The sequence below is a fragment of the Takifugu rubripes genome, chromosome 22 (assembly GCF_901000725.2).
Source record: "Takifugu rubripes chromosome 22, fTakRub1.2, whole genome shotgun sequence".
Classification (NCBI taxonomy): domain Eukaryota; kingdom Metazoa; phylum Chordata; class Actinopteri; order Tetraodontiformes; family Tetraodontidae; genus Takifugu; species Takifugu rubripes.
In genome coordinates this window covers 14,007,000-14,023,751 of record NC_042306.1, presented here as the reverse complement: position 1 = coordinate 14,023,751, position 16,752 = coordinate 14,007,000, and the positions used below count along the sequence as shown (strand labels likewise).

Genomic DNA, 16,752 nt, shown 5'->3' with positions numbered 1-16,752 from the left:
GTACCGACCGCCATTCTCCCGTGCACGCCACTCAGGAGGCTTTCAGACGAATTACCGTAGCACAATAGATGGAAAAGGAGGGTTTAACAGGCTGCTGTGAGCGCAGTTACACTGCACGGTTGGCTACAGTGGAAAAACACCTCGCGCACCGCTCGCTTTCCGTGCGCAGCACACGCGCACGTACGCAGCGCTCGATTGATCAACCAGTCTGCACACACAAAAAAAGATTACATAAAAGGGGACATAGAAGACGCGAAAGTGGGTCAGGAACGCGCGTCGGTGAGATAATTCCCGCGAGAATGAAGGCAGGCGAGCCGCCCTGGGGAGGCGAGCATCCAGGCGAAGCCCGCACGGTGGGGAAAGAAAAAAAAAAAAAAAACTAGCCCGCAAATCAAATCGGTACCTGCACAAGTTGACATTTGGAGCGGTTCTCCGGACGCGCGGAGGCGGTACCAAACGGCGAAAAGATCCTGCTGGCGAGCCGCAGGTGTTATTTTCTGTCTGTTTCAGGGCCGTTTGTCATCCTGGTTGTCCGCCTTCAGGTAAACATGATGATGATGATGGTGATGATGATGATGGTGGTGCTGATGATGGCTCCTGAGCGCGCAGAGTCACCGTCGTGGCGTCAGCAGGAGGAGGAAAAAAAGGTGCTTTCCACCCTCGGCTCGCACACACCATAACGGAGTCAGAAATATATAATTTTATGCTTTTACCCTTTTATTGGCTGCTGCGTATTAGGGTGGGAAGTACAGGTAAGGTATCCGACCAATGAGGGACGGGGGCTCCAATTTAAAGTTATTACGACCAAAATACTCTATTTATTTCATCCTCTCCTGCCTAAAACGTCCCGATTAAACCCCCCACAGCCGAACACACGCTTATATTCTGCCATTATTTTCATAAAGGCGCTTTTACGCCGACGTTTCTCGCCACCATCTGTCGTCAGGTGACCCGTGCTGCCTTTAAATGCACCCGTAAACGTGTAAACGTGCGAAATCCAACTTTAAACGCACACCAAAGCAACAGTCAGTGCACGCAGCAAGCAAGAGGAAGAACAAAATAAAAGAGAGAGCAAAACTGCCGGAGGATAAAAATACCCCGAGTGGATTAAAAATATAGTTTCTCTTCTTACCTTAACGAGGCGAACATGTGTGTTTGGGGAGCTGATGCGGGGAGGGGTGAATGAAACAAACATCCCATCTCTGTGCCATCACCGCAGCAGCGGCGGTTAGTCGACCAAACCGGGCAGAAAACCGCATCTATCGCCGCATCCGCACACTTTCCCATCCGGCCGACAACAGAAACAGCCAGAGTCGGAATGATTCTGAACGGGAGGGAGCCGAGGCACCGACCGGGGCCGTGCGAGCTGCAACTTAACACGAAACTAACCCCGCAACAACCTCGCCCTAAAAAAAAAAAAAAAAAAAAAAAACATCCTCCAAACTGCGCGCAACGAGGCCACGTTGTTGTGCGAAAGCTCCGCAACCTGCCGTCAAGTGTTGCTTCGTGTGGGAAAGTGGCAGAAAAGTAGCGAAAGAAAGGCAGGAAGAGTGGGGAAAACTCAAAGTCGAGGCGGCTAAAGAGCGCTCCTCGGGCTCTTATTACCAGCGGATAACGGTTCACCCATCCAGGCGGCCCCATGCGCCGCTAGGCGGAGAGAGCAGCCAGCCAGGTATAACGGTACACCCGCACACTGGGACATGAAGGCGCAAGTACTCCGCAAAAGTCCTCGAAACGTGGTCCAACTCACTTCCAGACACTTTCAACGGGACTTTACCGAGCGATGAAGTCGCCTGGAAGCCGCCCGGCGGCGGCCGCGGACGGCTGGGGACTTACCGCTGCTCCGCTTCGGGTTCGCCTGTTTTCTGCGCTTACACCTGGGGCCATCCGCCATGATCCTCTCGCTGAGTCTGAAGCGCAGCCGCTCGCAAGTTACCTCCCTCCTCCACCTCCTCCTCCTGCCTCCCCCATTCTGCCGCCTCACCCTCCCCTCCCGTTCCCCCCTGTCCGCTTTACGACATCACCTTCCTCCCCTCCGTTAAAAAAAACACCTGGTTTACGACAGGCTGCGCGCGTTTACGGCATCACCTTCTCAAACACCTCAGCACGTGGCCCCTCCTACTGGAGGCACGTGGGTGTGTTCTCGGAGGGGAAGCGCCGTCCCGACCCCTGTGAGGGCAGGAAACATGAAAATATTCACGTAAAACAGCAATTATTCCCTCCACAGGTGGAACATTCTGGAAAAGGTGGAGTTTAAGGAAAATAAAGTGTCCCTGACAAGCAGCTGAATGGTCACCAGTGGAGTATAACAGGACAATCCCACTAGTTTATTACATATTTGATGTGTGGCTGTTGGACATTTTCCTTTTATTTCATTCTTCTGGTTATTATAAATGTAATTACAAAGAGGGTTATTGATTTTAGCTCAAATGTTCCATGTGACTGATTCTACTTTCTGGTTCTTTAAACACATGTCGTCCACATGCACACTCCTCAGGGCACGCTCTGGCCGTCGGGGTAGCTTTCAGGGGTCAGATTATTCTCATAAATGTGTTTATTTGGATGTTTCCTCAATAAAACGGTAAGAAACCTCTGTTTATTTTGCATGTGATTGCTAATCTGTAGGGCTGAAAGCAAAGCTATTTTATTGTTTTATTCTATTCTAACCCCGTTTGCATCTCTTTTATGTGTCAATCCTCTGAAACTCAGATGAAAACAAGGCTGTTGAGGTACGAGGTGCTTTAAAATCTGATCATTTTCATCCCGACCGACGGCGTTGTCCTCAGCAGGGATGAAAGTTCAATGTCGGTTCACAGCAGGTCAAAGGAATGACCTTTATAGCTCCGTCAAGCTATTCTTGTAGATGCCCGTGATCGGGTTTCCACTTCGGACTCACCGGGAGGGCTCCTCTGGATGTCCTCCTCCGAGGACGCGGACCGAGACTCACCGGAGAGAAGTGCGGCTGATGACATGCTTTATGTTCTGGGCGGTTCCTCTTTTGTTGGTGAGATGAATCCATGATGGTGAGCACATGATTCAGGTCACAGGGGTGGAGGGCGTCCTCACGTTCCCGTGAATTACCATAAGTCACACCTCCATTTGTTCCAATCATGCATTTAGATCTGGTTTCGTCGTTCCAGTGGTGGAGGACAACCTGTCCGTCGCCTTTGGCAGACGTTTCAGGTCCCATTTCCTTCATTTTGGGTGGTTGTTCACATGCTAACGCTAACACTTCTACAATATTCTGGAAAATGATCCTCCATTAGTTCTAATGGAGGAGAATGGTGAACTCATCAAGTCATGCTTTGTCAGTTTATTTAATGCTCAGGTTTTTGCCCCCACAATGGCACTGTCATCCAGATTTAGGTGGGTTGATAAGTAAGTCTGAGGCCTCCACTGGGTCACATCCCTTTCCTTGAGTAGGAAGGTGGTTTAGCAGCCGCAGACATGTGAGGGGCCACATCGTTTAACGTGTGGCTGAGGGAACTTGTTTCATATTTAGAGCAGATAAGATGTCATATGTGTAAAAGTGGACCCTAAATCTGGCGCTTCCTCTAAGGTTGTGTGTGTTGTGAAAATGGCTCCAGCAGATGTTGAATGTGTCCTCTGTGGATGCTGCAGCGGCAGGCTTAGCTAAACAATCCAGTTTTAACTCTTTCCCATCACCAACGGCAGCGCCTGTAACTGATCTCCCACTGACAGGATGTGAACGGCTGGAGGAACCTCTCCCATTCAGGGAGTTCTGTCCTACAGCGGCTCTACAGGCATCCGCTGCCTGTGATGTGAGAGAGGAAATAGATTCCATTATCCAATGCTAATTTGCTATTGACATGAATATGTGGTCCTTTTTTTTTCCACCAGTTTAGTTAATCCATTTGTGATTCTGCAGGAAAATCCCTCTGAATGAGCCGCCAGCCCATAAAGTGCGAGCATTGTCCTTTGAAGAGGCGAGCCCTCGGGCTACATGCCTTTTCATCCCTTCCTCAGCCTCCTGCCTTTGTGATGCGTCAGGTAGGGGTCTACCTTGGAGAATCTACACGCTGGGGACAAATTTAATCCCTGGAGGGGAAGAACGTCGCTCCAAGCAGAGGGAGCGTTCGCTGCGGGACGTTGTTGGGTGTCAAAAACCAAAGAACACATGTAACTTTGATCGCGTGCAATCAAAGCAGGACTGCATCATGGACAACCGCGCATTAAAACGCGCATTAAAACATGCGTCTGAGTCCAGCACTGGGATCATCTTTCAAACTCGGGCAGGAGGTTTGTCGGGGGCTTCGATATTTGGCGGTTCGTTTAAAAGGCAGGGCCACCTCTAAATTATTGATGCCTCACTTCTAGCAGCATATGGAACTCTGAAACGCTCCTGGTGCTGCTTCTTTGCTCCATCTGCCCCGATGAGGGCGGGGAACCCTTTCAAATATCCGCTTAAGTTCGGTTCAGACGACGTATGGGTGACTGCCCACGTGAAAAGGCGCGAGAACTGGTGAAAGGGTCTCTGTTTAAAATCAGCCACCAGCACTTTTACATGACAAACCCCTTCGAGGCCGAAGCTCCTGCAGCAAAGCGTGGAGCACACGTGGGTGTGGGGTTGAGGCTTTGGTAAATCTGAGCCCGATTTTGCTGGTGCAACCAAAGAGTTGGTCCCCAAACGGCCTGTTGTCCAGCACGCCCTCCGGCCTTCCTATTTAAAGGCAGGTGAACGTCACCTCAGACTGTTGCTGGAGATGTCCCTGCACGAAGGGCGAGGTCTGTCGGGCTTATCAGACAAACCCAAAGGGAACTTTTGAAACCACCTCCGCCGTTGTCGGTGCCATAAGTTTGGCACCTCGCAGATGAATAATGTACTTTTGTGCCAGGATGAGTAATGTGGGCACAAATCACTCGTCTGGATGAGTGGCCGGGGAGTTGATAATGGCGGGTCCTCATGTGGAATTCATCCTTCTCCTCCTGTCATTCTTCCTCATTAATGATGTGCTCTGAAGGCTGAGGAGCCGAATGGCATCATGAATACAAAAAGGAAGAGTCGGCCTGCTTTCATGACCACCTAAATCATGGATTTATTTTGAAGCACTCCAGTTTTAACCCCGTAATGGCAGCCTCCAGTGTTTGTCCTGCATGTTTATCGGGCGTCCTGTAACACAAAGTACTGTTTTATTGACTCGCCATCGATTGAGACAGCTGGACCCAAGCTTCAGGTTTTCCTTACATCCTGTCACCTGAGATAAGCGGCGTGTTTGAAGGGACAAAGTCTGCGGAGGCATTTTCGGTTCCACTCAGGTACGCCGTGCAGGGGTGAGCTGGCTGACCACTCATCAGGTGTTTGCTCTTCAGTGCCGACAGTTTAAACAGGAAAGCAGGTAATAGGTGAATATTGATTTGGGCTGTAAAATTGTATCAAGTTATGCTGTCTTGTTATCTTCCAGTGTTTGCTAGCAAGGCACCCAGGCAGAAACCCAGTTATACACGCGTTGTAAGCAAGCCTCTGGAGAATATGGTGTAAAATTAAGGCAAACTAATTGTGGTAACAACCCTTCGCATCACAATGGGGATCAATGGAGCCGCGTCCAGTTCAGGTGATGGCCTGTTTGCTCATCCCAGCAGTGATAATGGCGAGCCTTTATCAGCCAGCCTTAATGAGTCACATGCAGGAAGAGGAGCAACTGATGTCATTGTGCATCACTTCATCTCCACAGAGTACAGACACAATGTCTGTGTGTGTGTGTGTGTGTGTGTGTGTGTCTCTCCACGCCAGTGGGCATACAGTACTCTGCATGTGTGCGTTCTGAGGCGCTGCCTCCTGTTTAAGCCAATACCTGGAGGCTGACCTCATTTGCAGCAGCGCTGCAGCTCCAGACACATGGAAGTCACATTACTCAGTCCTTTGAGCCCCGCTAGGATGGAGAGAGTCTAACTACAGACCGCACTCAACAAAGGGCGATTTTTAACCTAGAAGCTCCTCTTCCTTCGTGCACTCCTCTTTTGAATTTAAGACCCTTTTGCATAGACTGGTTACACATAGGAAGGATTATTCCCATTTATCCCGTCTCAGCATATTCTTGGCATCTCTGTGCAACGCAGCTTCATTTTATTGATTATGGATCAGCTACTGAAGGTCTTTCTTGGTGTTTCTGAAACACGCTGCTGAGGTTATTCTATTCTGAAAGGCCCCTTTGCTCAGCCTGACTTCCTGCCTGGCTCCATCTGCCCAGCTTGATGCAGCTTCAGTCAAAAATAGACCAAAGTGAGGTCTATATTTATGTGCCTGATCCACTCTGTAGGTAACTCTGCACGCGGCAGCAGCCAGTGTTGGCACGCTGCTGTACAGAACTTCCTCCTACGCATCTGCTTTCGGCCGCTGTGGAACAAGTTTAAAGCAAAGAGGTTCAGGAAAACAGGCAGAAGCATTTGGACAACACCTCAGCGCAGCTTTTTGAAAACAAGCAAGAGTTCTTGGACCGTCATCGGTCCAAATATTGCTCTGGCTGTAGCCGTGGATCCGGGACCACTGACTTAGAGGACTGGGACAAATAGCTCTCCCCAGTGGCACAAAGGTACACTGCAGTAAACACGTCATGGCTGCCGAGTCACAGCAAGCTTAGCATGGTCCTTTTCCTGGCAGACCAAACCAACTCTGGAACCACAGTTTTAGAAAAACCAGTCATGATGGTGGCATCCCCGAAGAGGTGCAGGTTAAAGCGTCACATGTGCCTGTATTCTCCATGTTTCAGTCATACATCTGCAGATCTGATGGTAAAAACATACAGATGATGAGAAAACTGGGACCTGATCTATGAGACACTGTGTGTTGACCTGAGGATTTAGCATCTACAGCAAAGCTCCTACAGACGCGCCTTCATGAGCAGGACACATGAAAGAAAGGTAGCTGCCAGTAAGTCCTGGTAACAGGACAAGGTAGAAATGACTGTAATTAAGTCTCAGCTTAAAAGGAGGCGCTGGGGCGGCGGCTGAGTGGAGGTTGTGGCTCACACAGGCAGCAGGACGAGCTGTCAGGTCAGGGTGTGAGCTTCAGCAGTTAAATGGAAAATCATCCGACCCGTCAGGTGATGTGGCCTTCCAGGTCAGCTGATGGAGCCGACGATGTGACGGAACTCTCACATTTGCCTTTTCCTCTCCTTCTACAGTCACATGACATCAGCCAACACAGCAAACAAGGTTAGAGGGGAACTGATGGACTGACCTCCTTCCTGGTACGAGTTAAATGGCTGCTGAGCACTTAAATAAAACCCGTTCCTCTCAGAAATACGGCACTGAAAACCGAGCTTTTCGCGCTCCCGGGAGTCAACATGTGAATCCTCACTCTGATATTGAAATGAGACCTGAGCCGTTTCCCACAGGACGTCAGCGTTTAGCCCTGTGACGCCGCCTGCTTCCCCAGCCTGCTGCAGCCTTGTGTCAGCATCTGGGAAGGTCCAGGTGTTGGACCAGGTTCTGCAGCATTAACCTGCTTTCACTTCCTGCAGGTGTGTGCGTGGGAGGCGCTAATGCACGCAGGCTTGCATTGAACAGACCTATAAAAAATACACACACTGCCGCTATTTTTCCGTCCGCGCGTGTTTCACGCAGTTAAAAAGAACTGTGGCTAATTACAGCACGGCTCTGACGGTCCGTGTTGGTCCTTGTCGACCACAGAAGGCGATATTGTTCCCGACACGTCCCCCGTGGTCTGACATCCCCCCGAAGAGATGACCTCACTCTGCCTCAGCCGCGGTGCATGATGGGAAAAGGAGCAGCGCCCTGTGTGCGAGAGGAGGGTAAGTCATGGCGAAGACATCCGAGTGAGTCATCCTGCCTGACATTATTCAGGGTGAAAGTCAGACGCGGCGCTCGTCATCCCCCCACCAACAACTGGAGGAGGAAGGGAGAAGACGGGAAAAGAGAGCCACGATAAAAACTAATGAAATGGATGTTAGAACCACTGGGATGATTTAAATACTGCAGACTCACGTTCCCCAAGAGCACCCAATGTCACTTACGATGAGGATCAAAGGCGAAAGCATCCCATTTCATAACTGTGACTTTAGCAAGAAAAAGCATTAAAGCAGTCAGGTGCAGCACGAAGGTAACCTTTGACCTTCAGATGATCGATGAGGGCTGCTGTCAAACCTGAGGCAGCTTGGACATCCAGCGTGGGTCGTTTTCACCAGCGCCCCCTGGAGGTCAACAAAGACCGTGCAGCGACGGGGCTGGTTTGGTCCTTTCATTTGGCTTTGGCAGATGTTGAGCAACTGGAATTGGTAAACTTCAGTGTTTGTTGCTACATCCAAGAATCCGCGATATCCAAATCTGGCTCGTGTGAAGTACAGGATCTCCACCACCACGCAGGTGAGCCCCCCCCCCCCTCCGATCGGCTCCGCTCTCCCTGTTTTGACACTAATTGCACTTTGCACAGATCAAACCGCCTCGCGCTTTATTCCTCCATCACCTCCAAATCCGCTCCGACACTTGACGGTCAATGAAAGAGGCTTCATATCTCACATCAGTCTCGCATCGCCTACGAAGTGATAAAAGCCAGATTTAATATTCAGACTGCCCCCCCCCCCCACACACCCAACCCTCAACAGCCTGTCAGCTCTGCCTCAACGTGGGTAATAGCTGAAAACCCCTTTTCTCTGATGTCGCTTCACAATATTTCACCCCGTGGAAATTAACTTCTGCCACAAAACGACCGGCAGCTTCGCTTTAATCCGACGTGAAAACCGAACTCTCGAACAGTTTGTCGCCGTGAGCTACACGGAACAACAAACCCAAACAGGCCTTGCAGCCCCCGTTGACACCGTCCAAAGGTCAGAGGTCACCCAGTCGCACTGAATCAGGGCCAAACCCCCAGCAGCTCCGCTCCGGGTTCTGTCTTGACCCACATGTAAACAGGGCAACAAGAACGAGCCCTTTAGCGGCTAATTGACCCAGAAGCAGGTCAGCCCCCCCCCCCCCCCTGCAGGAGGTCTCCTCTCTGCCTACCTTGGCAGGAGCGCCGGCAACACCTAGAACAGGGAAGTGCATAAAAGATTAAATTATGAATGTGGCTGCGGCCAGGCGGAAGGAAAAGGTTGTGATAATAGCATGACAGCACACTTAATTTGCAGATAATTGCACTGGCGGTGCTTTTAAGGCCCCGTCTCACGCTGGCATTTTTAATGAAATGGGGAAATCATAGTTGCCACCTCACCTTTATCGCCTCCGTCTAAAGACGCTCAGGAAGAGCGGGAACGTGGATGGGAACGCCGTCACACCCTCCTCCGGGTTTAAATGCCACATCGGGGCTGCTTCTGCGCTAACAGGCGTGACTTCCCGGCGCGGTGGTCGCGCCGGCGTTCCCCGGGAAGCTGCACGTCACCGCCCGTCCTTCAGTTTGTCCCCTCCTGGAACGTGCACGTCCGGCCGCTCCTCAGGTGATTGATGACGGCTGCCGTGTGGTTGGGCAACAGGGAGCAGAGTCGCAGCGATGGAGCCTTGTTTAATCCCTGACTGGGGAGGGAAAAGCTGGACAGTGCTGCGGTGGGTTAAACCGGTGATGGTTCTTACTGGGCACCAGCTGGACTCTGGAATATAATACCCGACAATAGCGAAGGCCCGAGAGCGCACGTGCGCTGAAAATAGAGGTAACACAATATTCCTGTGTGACCCCACTCAAGGATGAAATCCAATCCCCCCCCTTCCCCTCCTGCATCAGCAGCAGATGTTTCTAATCTGCTCTGGGCTGCTGGTGGGCGCTCGCTCAGCGTCGGTCCAGGTAGGAGACAGAGGAGCATCTCAGGCAAACGTGCGCATGTGTGAACACGTGAGCTGAAGAATCCCCGTTAATGATGTCATTCATGCAAACACTTGGGGGGGGGTTAATGAGTTGAACAAGATTTTCTGTATCAGCACTGATGTTTACACAGAGAGACAGACCTGACCTTCCGCGTGTGTGTGTGTGTGTGTGTGAGTGTGTGTGTGTGTGTGTGTGTGTGTGCGACTCACCAGCTGTTTTCATTAGGCCATCTGTGGTGTCAGGATGGTAGTGTGATGACACAATTGAGTGCACACACACCCACACACACGCACACACACACACACACACACACACACACACACCTCACTTTATAAAGATGGGGCAGAAAATCAGTTTTTTTATGCTAAACATTCATTTCTAAAATGTGCAATTTCTGCTTGGCCGACGGGAAAGAAACAAAACCAAATCAAAATTAAAATAACTCGTTTTACTTTTCACTGGCTGGGATTTATTGCATTTAAAACAGGAAATCTTGGGCCAAACATGCTGCAATATTTCACAACCAAGACGGTAGAAATTCACATTTCTAACTGTTGCATGACTCACACAGGCTGAGAAATGGAGAAAAAAGAAAGATTAAGAAATAAAGATTCAGTCAGAACCTCTCGGAACCTGCCAGAACCTGTCAGAACCAAGCTCTCCGGTCAGCACAACTGAACGCATTAATGGTTAAAGTGGTGTGTGATGGTGAAATACTTCTCGAAAGCTCCAATGACTGGGTTTCTCCAGCTTCGGCTCCTCCTGTTTCACACCCACCCGGATGCAACCACCAGTTAAACCCGGGTAAAGTCGGTCTCATCTTGGCACAAACGAGTATATTAAACGAGATTTCCCCCTGCAGCCAATCAGCCGGATGATTGCTGCGACTGCCAGGATGCTGTAAAGTATTACGGAGCCGATCTGTGAACAGAACAGAGCCGGTGAGATTCTTCCATGTACCTGTCAGCCTGGAATGATGACTGACTTCCTGTGGGCTGGGAGAAAAACTAATAATCTCCAGCTGGACAGAGAAATCTGCACCGTGTGTGTGTGTGTGTGTGTGTGTGTGTAAAGGAACCTTTACCACCTACAGAGGATGACTTAAACATGTGTGAATATTGGCTTCACCTGGTCCTGGTTCTTCTCCGACCAACTGAGCTGGGAGGGAAAACTGGAGCCGTGGAACTAACTGGGACTTTACAAACCAGGCTGCTTCTTACTGGCTGGAAACTCCTCAGAAAAGAAACTCCAAGGACTCGAGTTCAGACACACACCACACTAAATCGCTTTGTCAAAAGAGTGGACAAATACGCTATAAAACACATCCCAAGCATAAAAGCGGGGACAGATCAGCTTTTGTGCCCGTGCCGTGTTTTTAACTCTGAGATTTGTGAGGGTTAAAGGTGGGATCCATTCGACTTCAGCCGTATTTCTCTAAAGTCGTAGAAGCAAAAATCCTTCACCTGTTTCGGATAAAGTCTTTATCTGATACAGAAATTCCAGCTGTGTTGAAGGTGAGTGCAGCAACATTCCCATCAGAGAGTACAGTAAATAAATAAAAAGCTCCTGCCATTACCATCCGTAGTACAGCAGAGGTTCAGTTCACGTTAGCATAACGCTATGGCGAAGGGAAAAGGACCAAAGACACAATAAATGAGATTTGATGGCACCTGAAAACACCTCTCACCTGAAAATTGACTACTGAAATCACGGTCCACAACAGCTTTTGCATGTCAGATGTCCATCCGGAGGCCAGCCGAGCCGTTCGTGCTCGCCATGCTTGCCTGTGAAAGCAGCCAGTTAATTGCAGGCAGGCTAATCTGCGATCACCTGCGGTCACGCTGACCTTGTCTTAATGGCACCGTGCACACCGTCGCTAACAGCAGCGGCAGCTAATGTGCCTGCACGTTAGCGCTCTCTTTTCTGTGATTCCACACACAGACAGGTCGGAGAGGCGTGAATCACCCATCTCTGCGCCCAATCCAGCCCAATTATGACCGTAATCCTCCATATTTACTTTTGGAACAACGCACCCCCCCCCCCCCACTAAATCTTCCGTCCGTCTCTGCTTTTTCCTGTTATCGGGGTTTTCTCTGGAGACCATAAAGAACGTCTACTTAGAGTCCTGCTGTGTGGGATTCACTGCCGCATCCATTTGCTTTTATCTGCAGCGTCACCTCTCGGATTTATGCGGTCGGAGCGGTCTGGCAGCCGTTTAGGTGCCGACGTGCACCGGGGGCCTGGGACGGCCCCTCTCTGCTCTCCCTTAAAAGGCTCGCACAAGCAGTTCAATGCCGATCTGAAAGCAGCCATGTTGGAGCCATTATCAGACCTGCAGAGGTTTGGCCCACTACCTCAGCCGCATGCATGCAGCAGCAGCAGACCAGCCCCAGTGCATAGCTGGGATTTCCTGGCTGGAGGAATGTGTGCGTGTGTGCGCGCATGCCTGTGTGTTCCATCCTGAGGTGTGTTTTCAATGTTTCCATGCAGCAGGGAGGTCCGTGCTGCAGGCCTCCCCCACATTAAAGCCACATGTCCGTGTTTTTCTTTCCTACAGGCGTGTCGTGCGTGCTGCGGTCACACACGCCACGAGGTTGTTGTGAGGGTGAAGGGCGCGTCAGGGCCCACCGCGTGAAGGCCAAACTGGTTTTGGGAGCTTTTAGAAGCATCCCAAAACTCCATAATGAGTCAGGCGTTTTTCCAGGTAAAGCCTGGAAAAGTGCGGTCGCCAGGAAGCAGACCGTGAGTCACCTGTCACCGGTGCTAATGAAACAGACGTTTCCTAAAGAAAAGAAGGATTCCTGTAAAATGAAATCATGTCTAACAGTGTCAATAACATTCATTTTTGACACTACGTAAAAACATTAATTCGTCTCATCGCCGCTAGAGGGCGCCGGAAAACACCGCAGCTGACATAGCCAGAACCTATAGCGTTTAATCACTATTATTTATTTATATTCTGTATAACGTCGAATTCATCATGTGACTTTACTGTGTGGAATAACTAACTAAAGACTCTGAGCTGTTCTGAAAACATCATCAGCTATTTGTCTTTATTGTTGTACCCTACAGTCACGTGCGTTTATGTTAGAAAGGTGGCGTGTGTGAGTGTGTGCACGTCTACTGTCTCACACGCACAGGAAAGGCTTGTGTTTCATGCTTCCTGTGATGCGTTTCCCAGATCTTTGGCTGATTTGTTGATCCGAACCATCCGTTTCCCTGCAGGTTCAGGTGAGGCCCGACTGCAAACTGGGCTTTTCCTGGAAAGTCGGGATTCTACATTCATTATAAAAACAAGAGAATCCTTAGAATAATAAGGCTTATTTTCTCATATTCACGTCAGGAGAAAGTTCATCTTACATTGTACTTATTTTCTTTAATCGTAGTTACAGGTTTGTTTTAATCTAATGAGTTAAAGGTCTTAAACCAGGAAAACATTTTTAAATTTAAATGTGCAGAAGTACACTTTCAGTTATATTTAAAGAGCATGAGTACAAGAGGTCCAGAACATTGATTCATCTGGGGGGGAGAAGAAAACGGGCTTTGTGTGCTGGTTTCATTCATTCGCGGTCTCAAGGGTTTTGGGTTTGATTCCCACTCAGGTTTCCAGAAACAGGCCAGTTACCCTGACTCTGCCTGCATGTGTGTGTGTGTGTGGTGTGTGTGTGTCCTGTGATGGACTAGTGACCCGTCCCAGGCGTGTTCCCTCCCTCTGGTCCAGAAGTTCTGCTGTACAGTGAAACCAAAGGCAGAGAAAGAGGAGAACCTGCGTTTCCTGAGACCTGCTGTCAGCTAAATTTAGCCAGAAGATGTATTCCTGTCAGGCCCCCGACCCCCCTCCCAGCACACTGAAGCCCTTATCTTAATTATTACCAGACCTAAAACTGAACACACACACACACACACACACACACACACACACACACACACGGGTCTTCCTGTTGATCTAAAACCAGCCAAGGGCGGCCTGGTCCTATTGATGACACACATTGTTTATCTGGGCGTCTGTTCTTCCTGTAAGGTTACATGCCCAGAAATTCATCGAGTGTGTGTGTGTGTGTGTGTGTGTGTGTGTGTGCTGATAAGACACACGCAGGTTAAGGGAAAGATCCCAATAAATTTCCTTTGCCTGACTCACTCACACACTTAACATTTGTTACTCATGTAATAGATGTTGTTTTTCGCCCCTCTTTGCAACCATAATTCCCTTCATATGAATTTCAATCAGCTGCAGGTGAATTGTGACACCATTAACAGTGACAAACATCAGCACTGGCCTTCAACCTGACACGTTCGAGCTGAAATGACAAGAAACGACTGATTACCACTCTTTCAGAATGGTTAAATAATCATCACCCTTTGTGGGAACATATAGCTGAAACAAAGAACAATGTACCGGTAATTTTGACGAATAATTGTGCCAATCAACCTCCTGCAGCCCCCATTTTTGGTTATGTCACATATGTCTGCTTCGAGGGCAGCGATGGGGCGCCGCGACCTGTGGTGACGCTCGAGAGGCGGACAAGTGGCGACCTTTTCCGCTGCATATAAGTTCCAGCCTCCGGTTCTCACACCATCTTATTAAACCCCAGTGACCTTTATGGCCATCGAGACTGTCTGCTGGAGCAGGCGGCTCACAACAGCCTTGACCCACGGAGGCAAAAATCAGAGAGAATGTTGGAGATGTCTCCCACCTATTCGCCATGTGCGCTTTGCACGGCCCCGTCTGATCAGAATTAAAGATTTGCATCTTTGTCAGAGATTTTCTCAAGTCTAAATAAACAAGGCCGTGATGAGGGGAAAACACTGCACCTGCTGGTTGTATCCAGTAACTGCAGGGAAGTGCATTTTCCTAACAAGGAACATGTGATTCGAGTTTCCCAAATCAAATCAGGCATGAAAGCATGTCTATGGAAGCCGGGGAGAGCTAATTTATACTTCATACAATTAAAATTGTATGCTTAATATGAACTGCAGCATTTATACTGAATATAGTATATATTCAGAGATTTCAACCCAGGAAACATCACGTTGATCAGACGAGGATCTTTAGTGTCTGAGCTTCTCTCCAGCTCCAGTATTTTGATAGTGGTGTGAGATTCTGACACACAGAACACCCGAGGAGCTGCCCCAGCATGCTCACACATCACTAACCGTGAGTTATTTCAATCTCCTCTCCGTGATTGATTGAGCAGTGTCACTTTATACAATCTTCCACTCACATCATTTGAAAATGTCCTTTTATTTGCATTACCTGCACGCACACACCTTCCCTTTTCCCATTAATATCAAATGAAAGTTTAATAACTTGGTGTGGAAATGAGCTTGCAGAGAAGAACACAAGTGCGGGTTAATAACATAAATCAACACAGCAACATGATCAATGGCTTCTCGGAAGTGTTGTGTTGGCAGAATTATTGTCTCTCTAATTCAAGTGCATCAACTCGAGTCGAATTCCCTGATGGCGCAGATGTGCTTCCATCAATAATTGATCATTTCATTCAGCTAATTAGCTGCTGGTTTTATGATGCACCTAAATGTCAAACGCTCATGTTATCGATACGTCACTGAAAATGAGAAAACGCATTGTTTTCTGAATTATTTACGGATCATTTACATGGCATTGACTTGGAATTGATTCAATCGTTCTCTAAAAAAAAGCCCTCGGGTGAAAAAAAAAAACTGGTTCTTGCTTCTTGTGCTATTTGTCACCTAATTGGTTCAAGAATTCAGAATCCCTCAGGTGACAAGTAGATGATTTGCTCTTTATCTTCGAGCTGCGGCAGCGACGCTGTCACCCTTTAATATGATGCTGTGTAATGAAACGTTTCCCCTGCTGACGTCTCCTCCTCTGTTTTCTTATTCTAATTACGAAGCTGCAGCACTTTTTGTCTGTTCGGCTCTGGTCTCTCAGCTGTCACAAACCCTCTAAATGAAGCCGGAGGTGCTCGTGGGTCTACTTTCACATGATGCTACAGGCCCATAAAGTGCTTGCATGCACATTTGTTACAATACATTCTTTGTTAAATTTGTGTTCCGTATATGGTTGCCTCGAGGTTAATGGTCAAACTGCTTTAGAAAATTTGACTCCTGAGCCCAGGAGCTCTGACCTGGTACGTATGGTCGCATCACACCCAAGTCACTTTCAGACTCAAACCCGAACTAATATCCCCAGTGCAATATTATAGAATAGTGTTTCCAGACAGAAAACTAGTAGCCATTTCTTGTGCTTGAGTGTAACATGAAAATTAAAAGTAATGCAAGATATATACGCAGGTTCTTAACTTTGAGATGCACAATTCCTTTGAATATCACAGTCAAACGGTCTCAATGCAGTTTATTCCTTGTATAAATCACACGGAACCTCTATCAGAGTTCCTACACTGTGGCCACAGCGCCCTCGTGTGGACTCGTGTAGTATTAAGGTCATAACACTTACACAACAGCCGACCACCAGTCACGATGATGAAGCAAACCTGAAAATGCATTAGAAATTTTCCCCATAATAGTTTTTAAATAATAAAAATCGCTTTTTAGAAACTGAAATTTGCAACCGCCATTTTCATTTTGACATTTCAGTACATTGTTATTCGTTATGAGTTTTATATATTTTACTGAAGTTAAGTAGCTCCTGCAAAGTGTTAAATGACATAATACTGTACTTCATTGACCATGTAAAAGCTCACATTATTTTAATATTAGGGGTTGTCATGTTGCTCGTGTCAATTAAACCTTTCCTGTTTGAAAAAAATAAGGGAAACGCGCATCAGCCAATCAGAAGAGAGGGGCGGGACTTGTTCTCCTTTGACAAAATAAAGACGGGAAGCGGCGCGTGACAGCCGCCGACCTGCGCGTAGTAATCGGTGTGTTGCTGTCTCAAACTGCTCCGTTCGGCCCCGAATTCCGTCCTTATTGCGTTATATTACAAATGAGACAAACGTCAGCGTAGCAAACCGCAGCTGATACTCCCGCGCACGAAA

General features: G+C 48.5%; 1 protein-coding gene and 1 long non-coding RNA gene across 3 annotated transcripts in view; both read right to left on the bottom strand.

The window, feature by feature from the left end:
- Positions 1 to 2,572, bottom strand: part of LOC115247970 (zinc finger E-box-binding homeobox 1-like) — a 31,675-nt gene extending 29,103 nt beyond the window's left edge. Inside the window, exon 1 of the mRNA XM_029831156.1 lies at positions 1,837 to 2,572. Within this exon, the coding sequence (XP_029687016.1) occupies positions 1,837 to 1,894 (58 nt within the window). The 5' untranslated portion in view covers positions 1,895 to 2,572. The remainder of the gene's footprint in view (positions 1 to 1,836) is intronic.
- Positions 2,573 to 5,035: 2,463 nt separating this feature from the next.
- LOC115248034 (uncharacterized) lies at positions 5,036 to 9,461 on the bottom strand. 2 transcript variants are annotated; one of them, XR_003887064.1, is made up of 3 exons: positions 9,188 to 9,461; positions 5,217 to 5,325; positions 5,036 to 5,131 (listed from the first exon to the last, which is right to left on the bottom strand). It is a non-coding gene; the product is annotated as an uncharacterized lncRNA (long non-coding RNA). The 2 variants fall into 2 exon arrangements; XR_003887063.1 differs by having other exon boundaries at positions 5,071 to 5,131; positions 5,207 to 5,325.
- Positions 9,462 to 16,752: the final 7,291 nt, after the last annotated feature.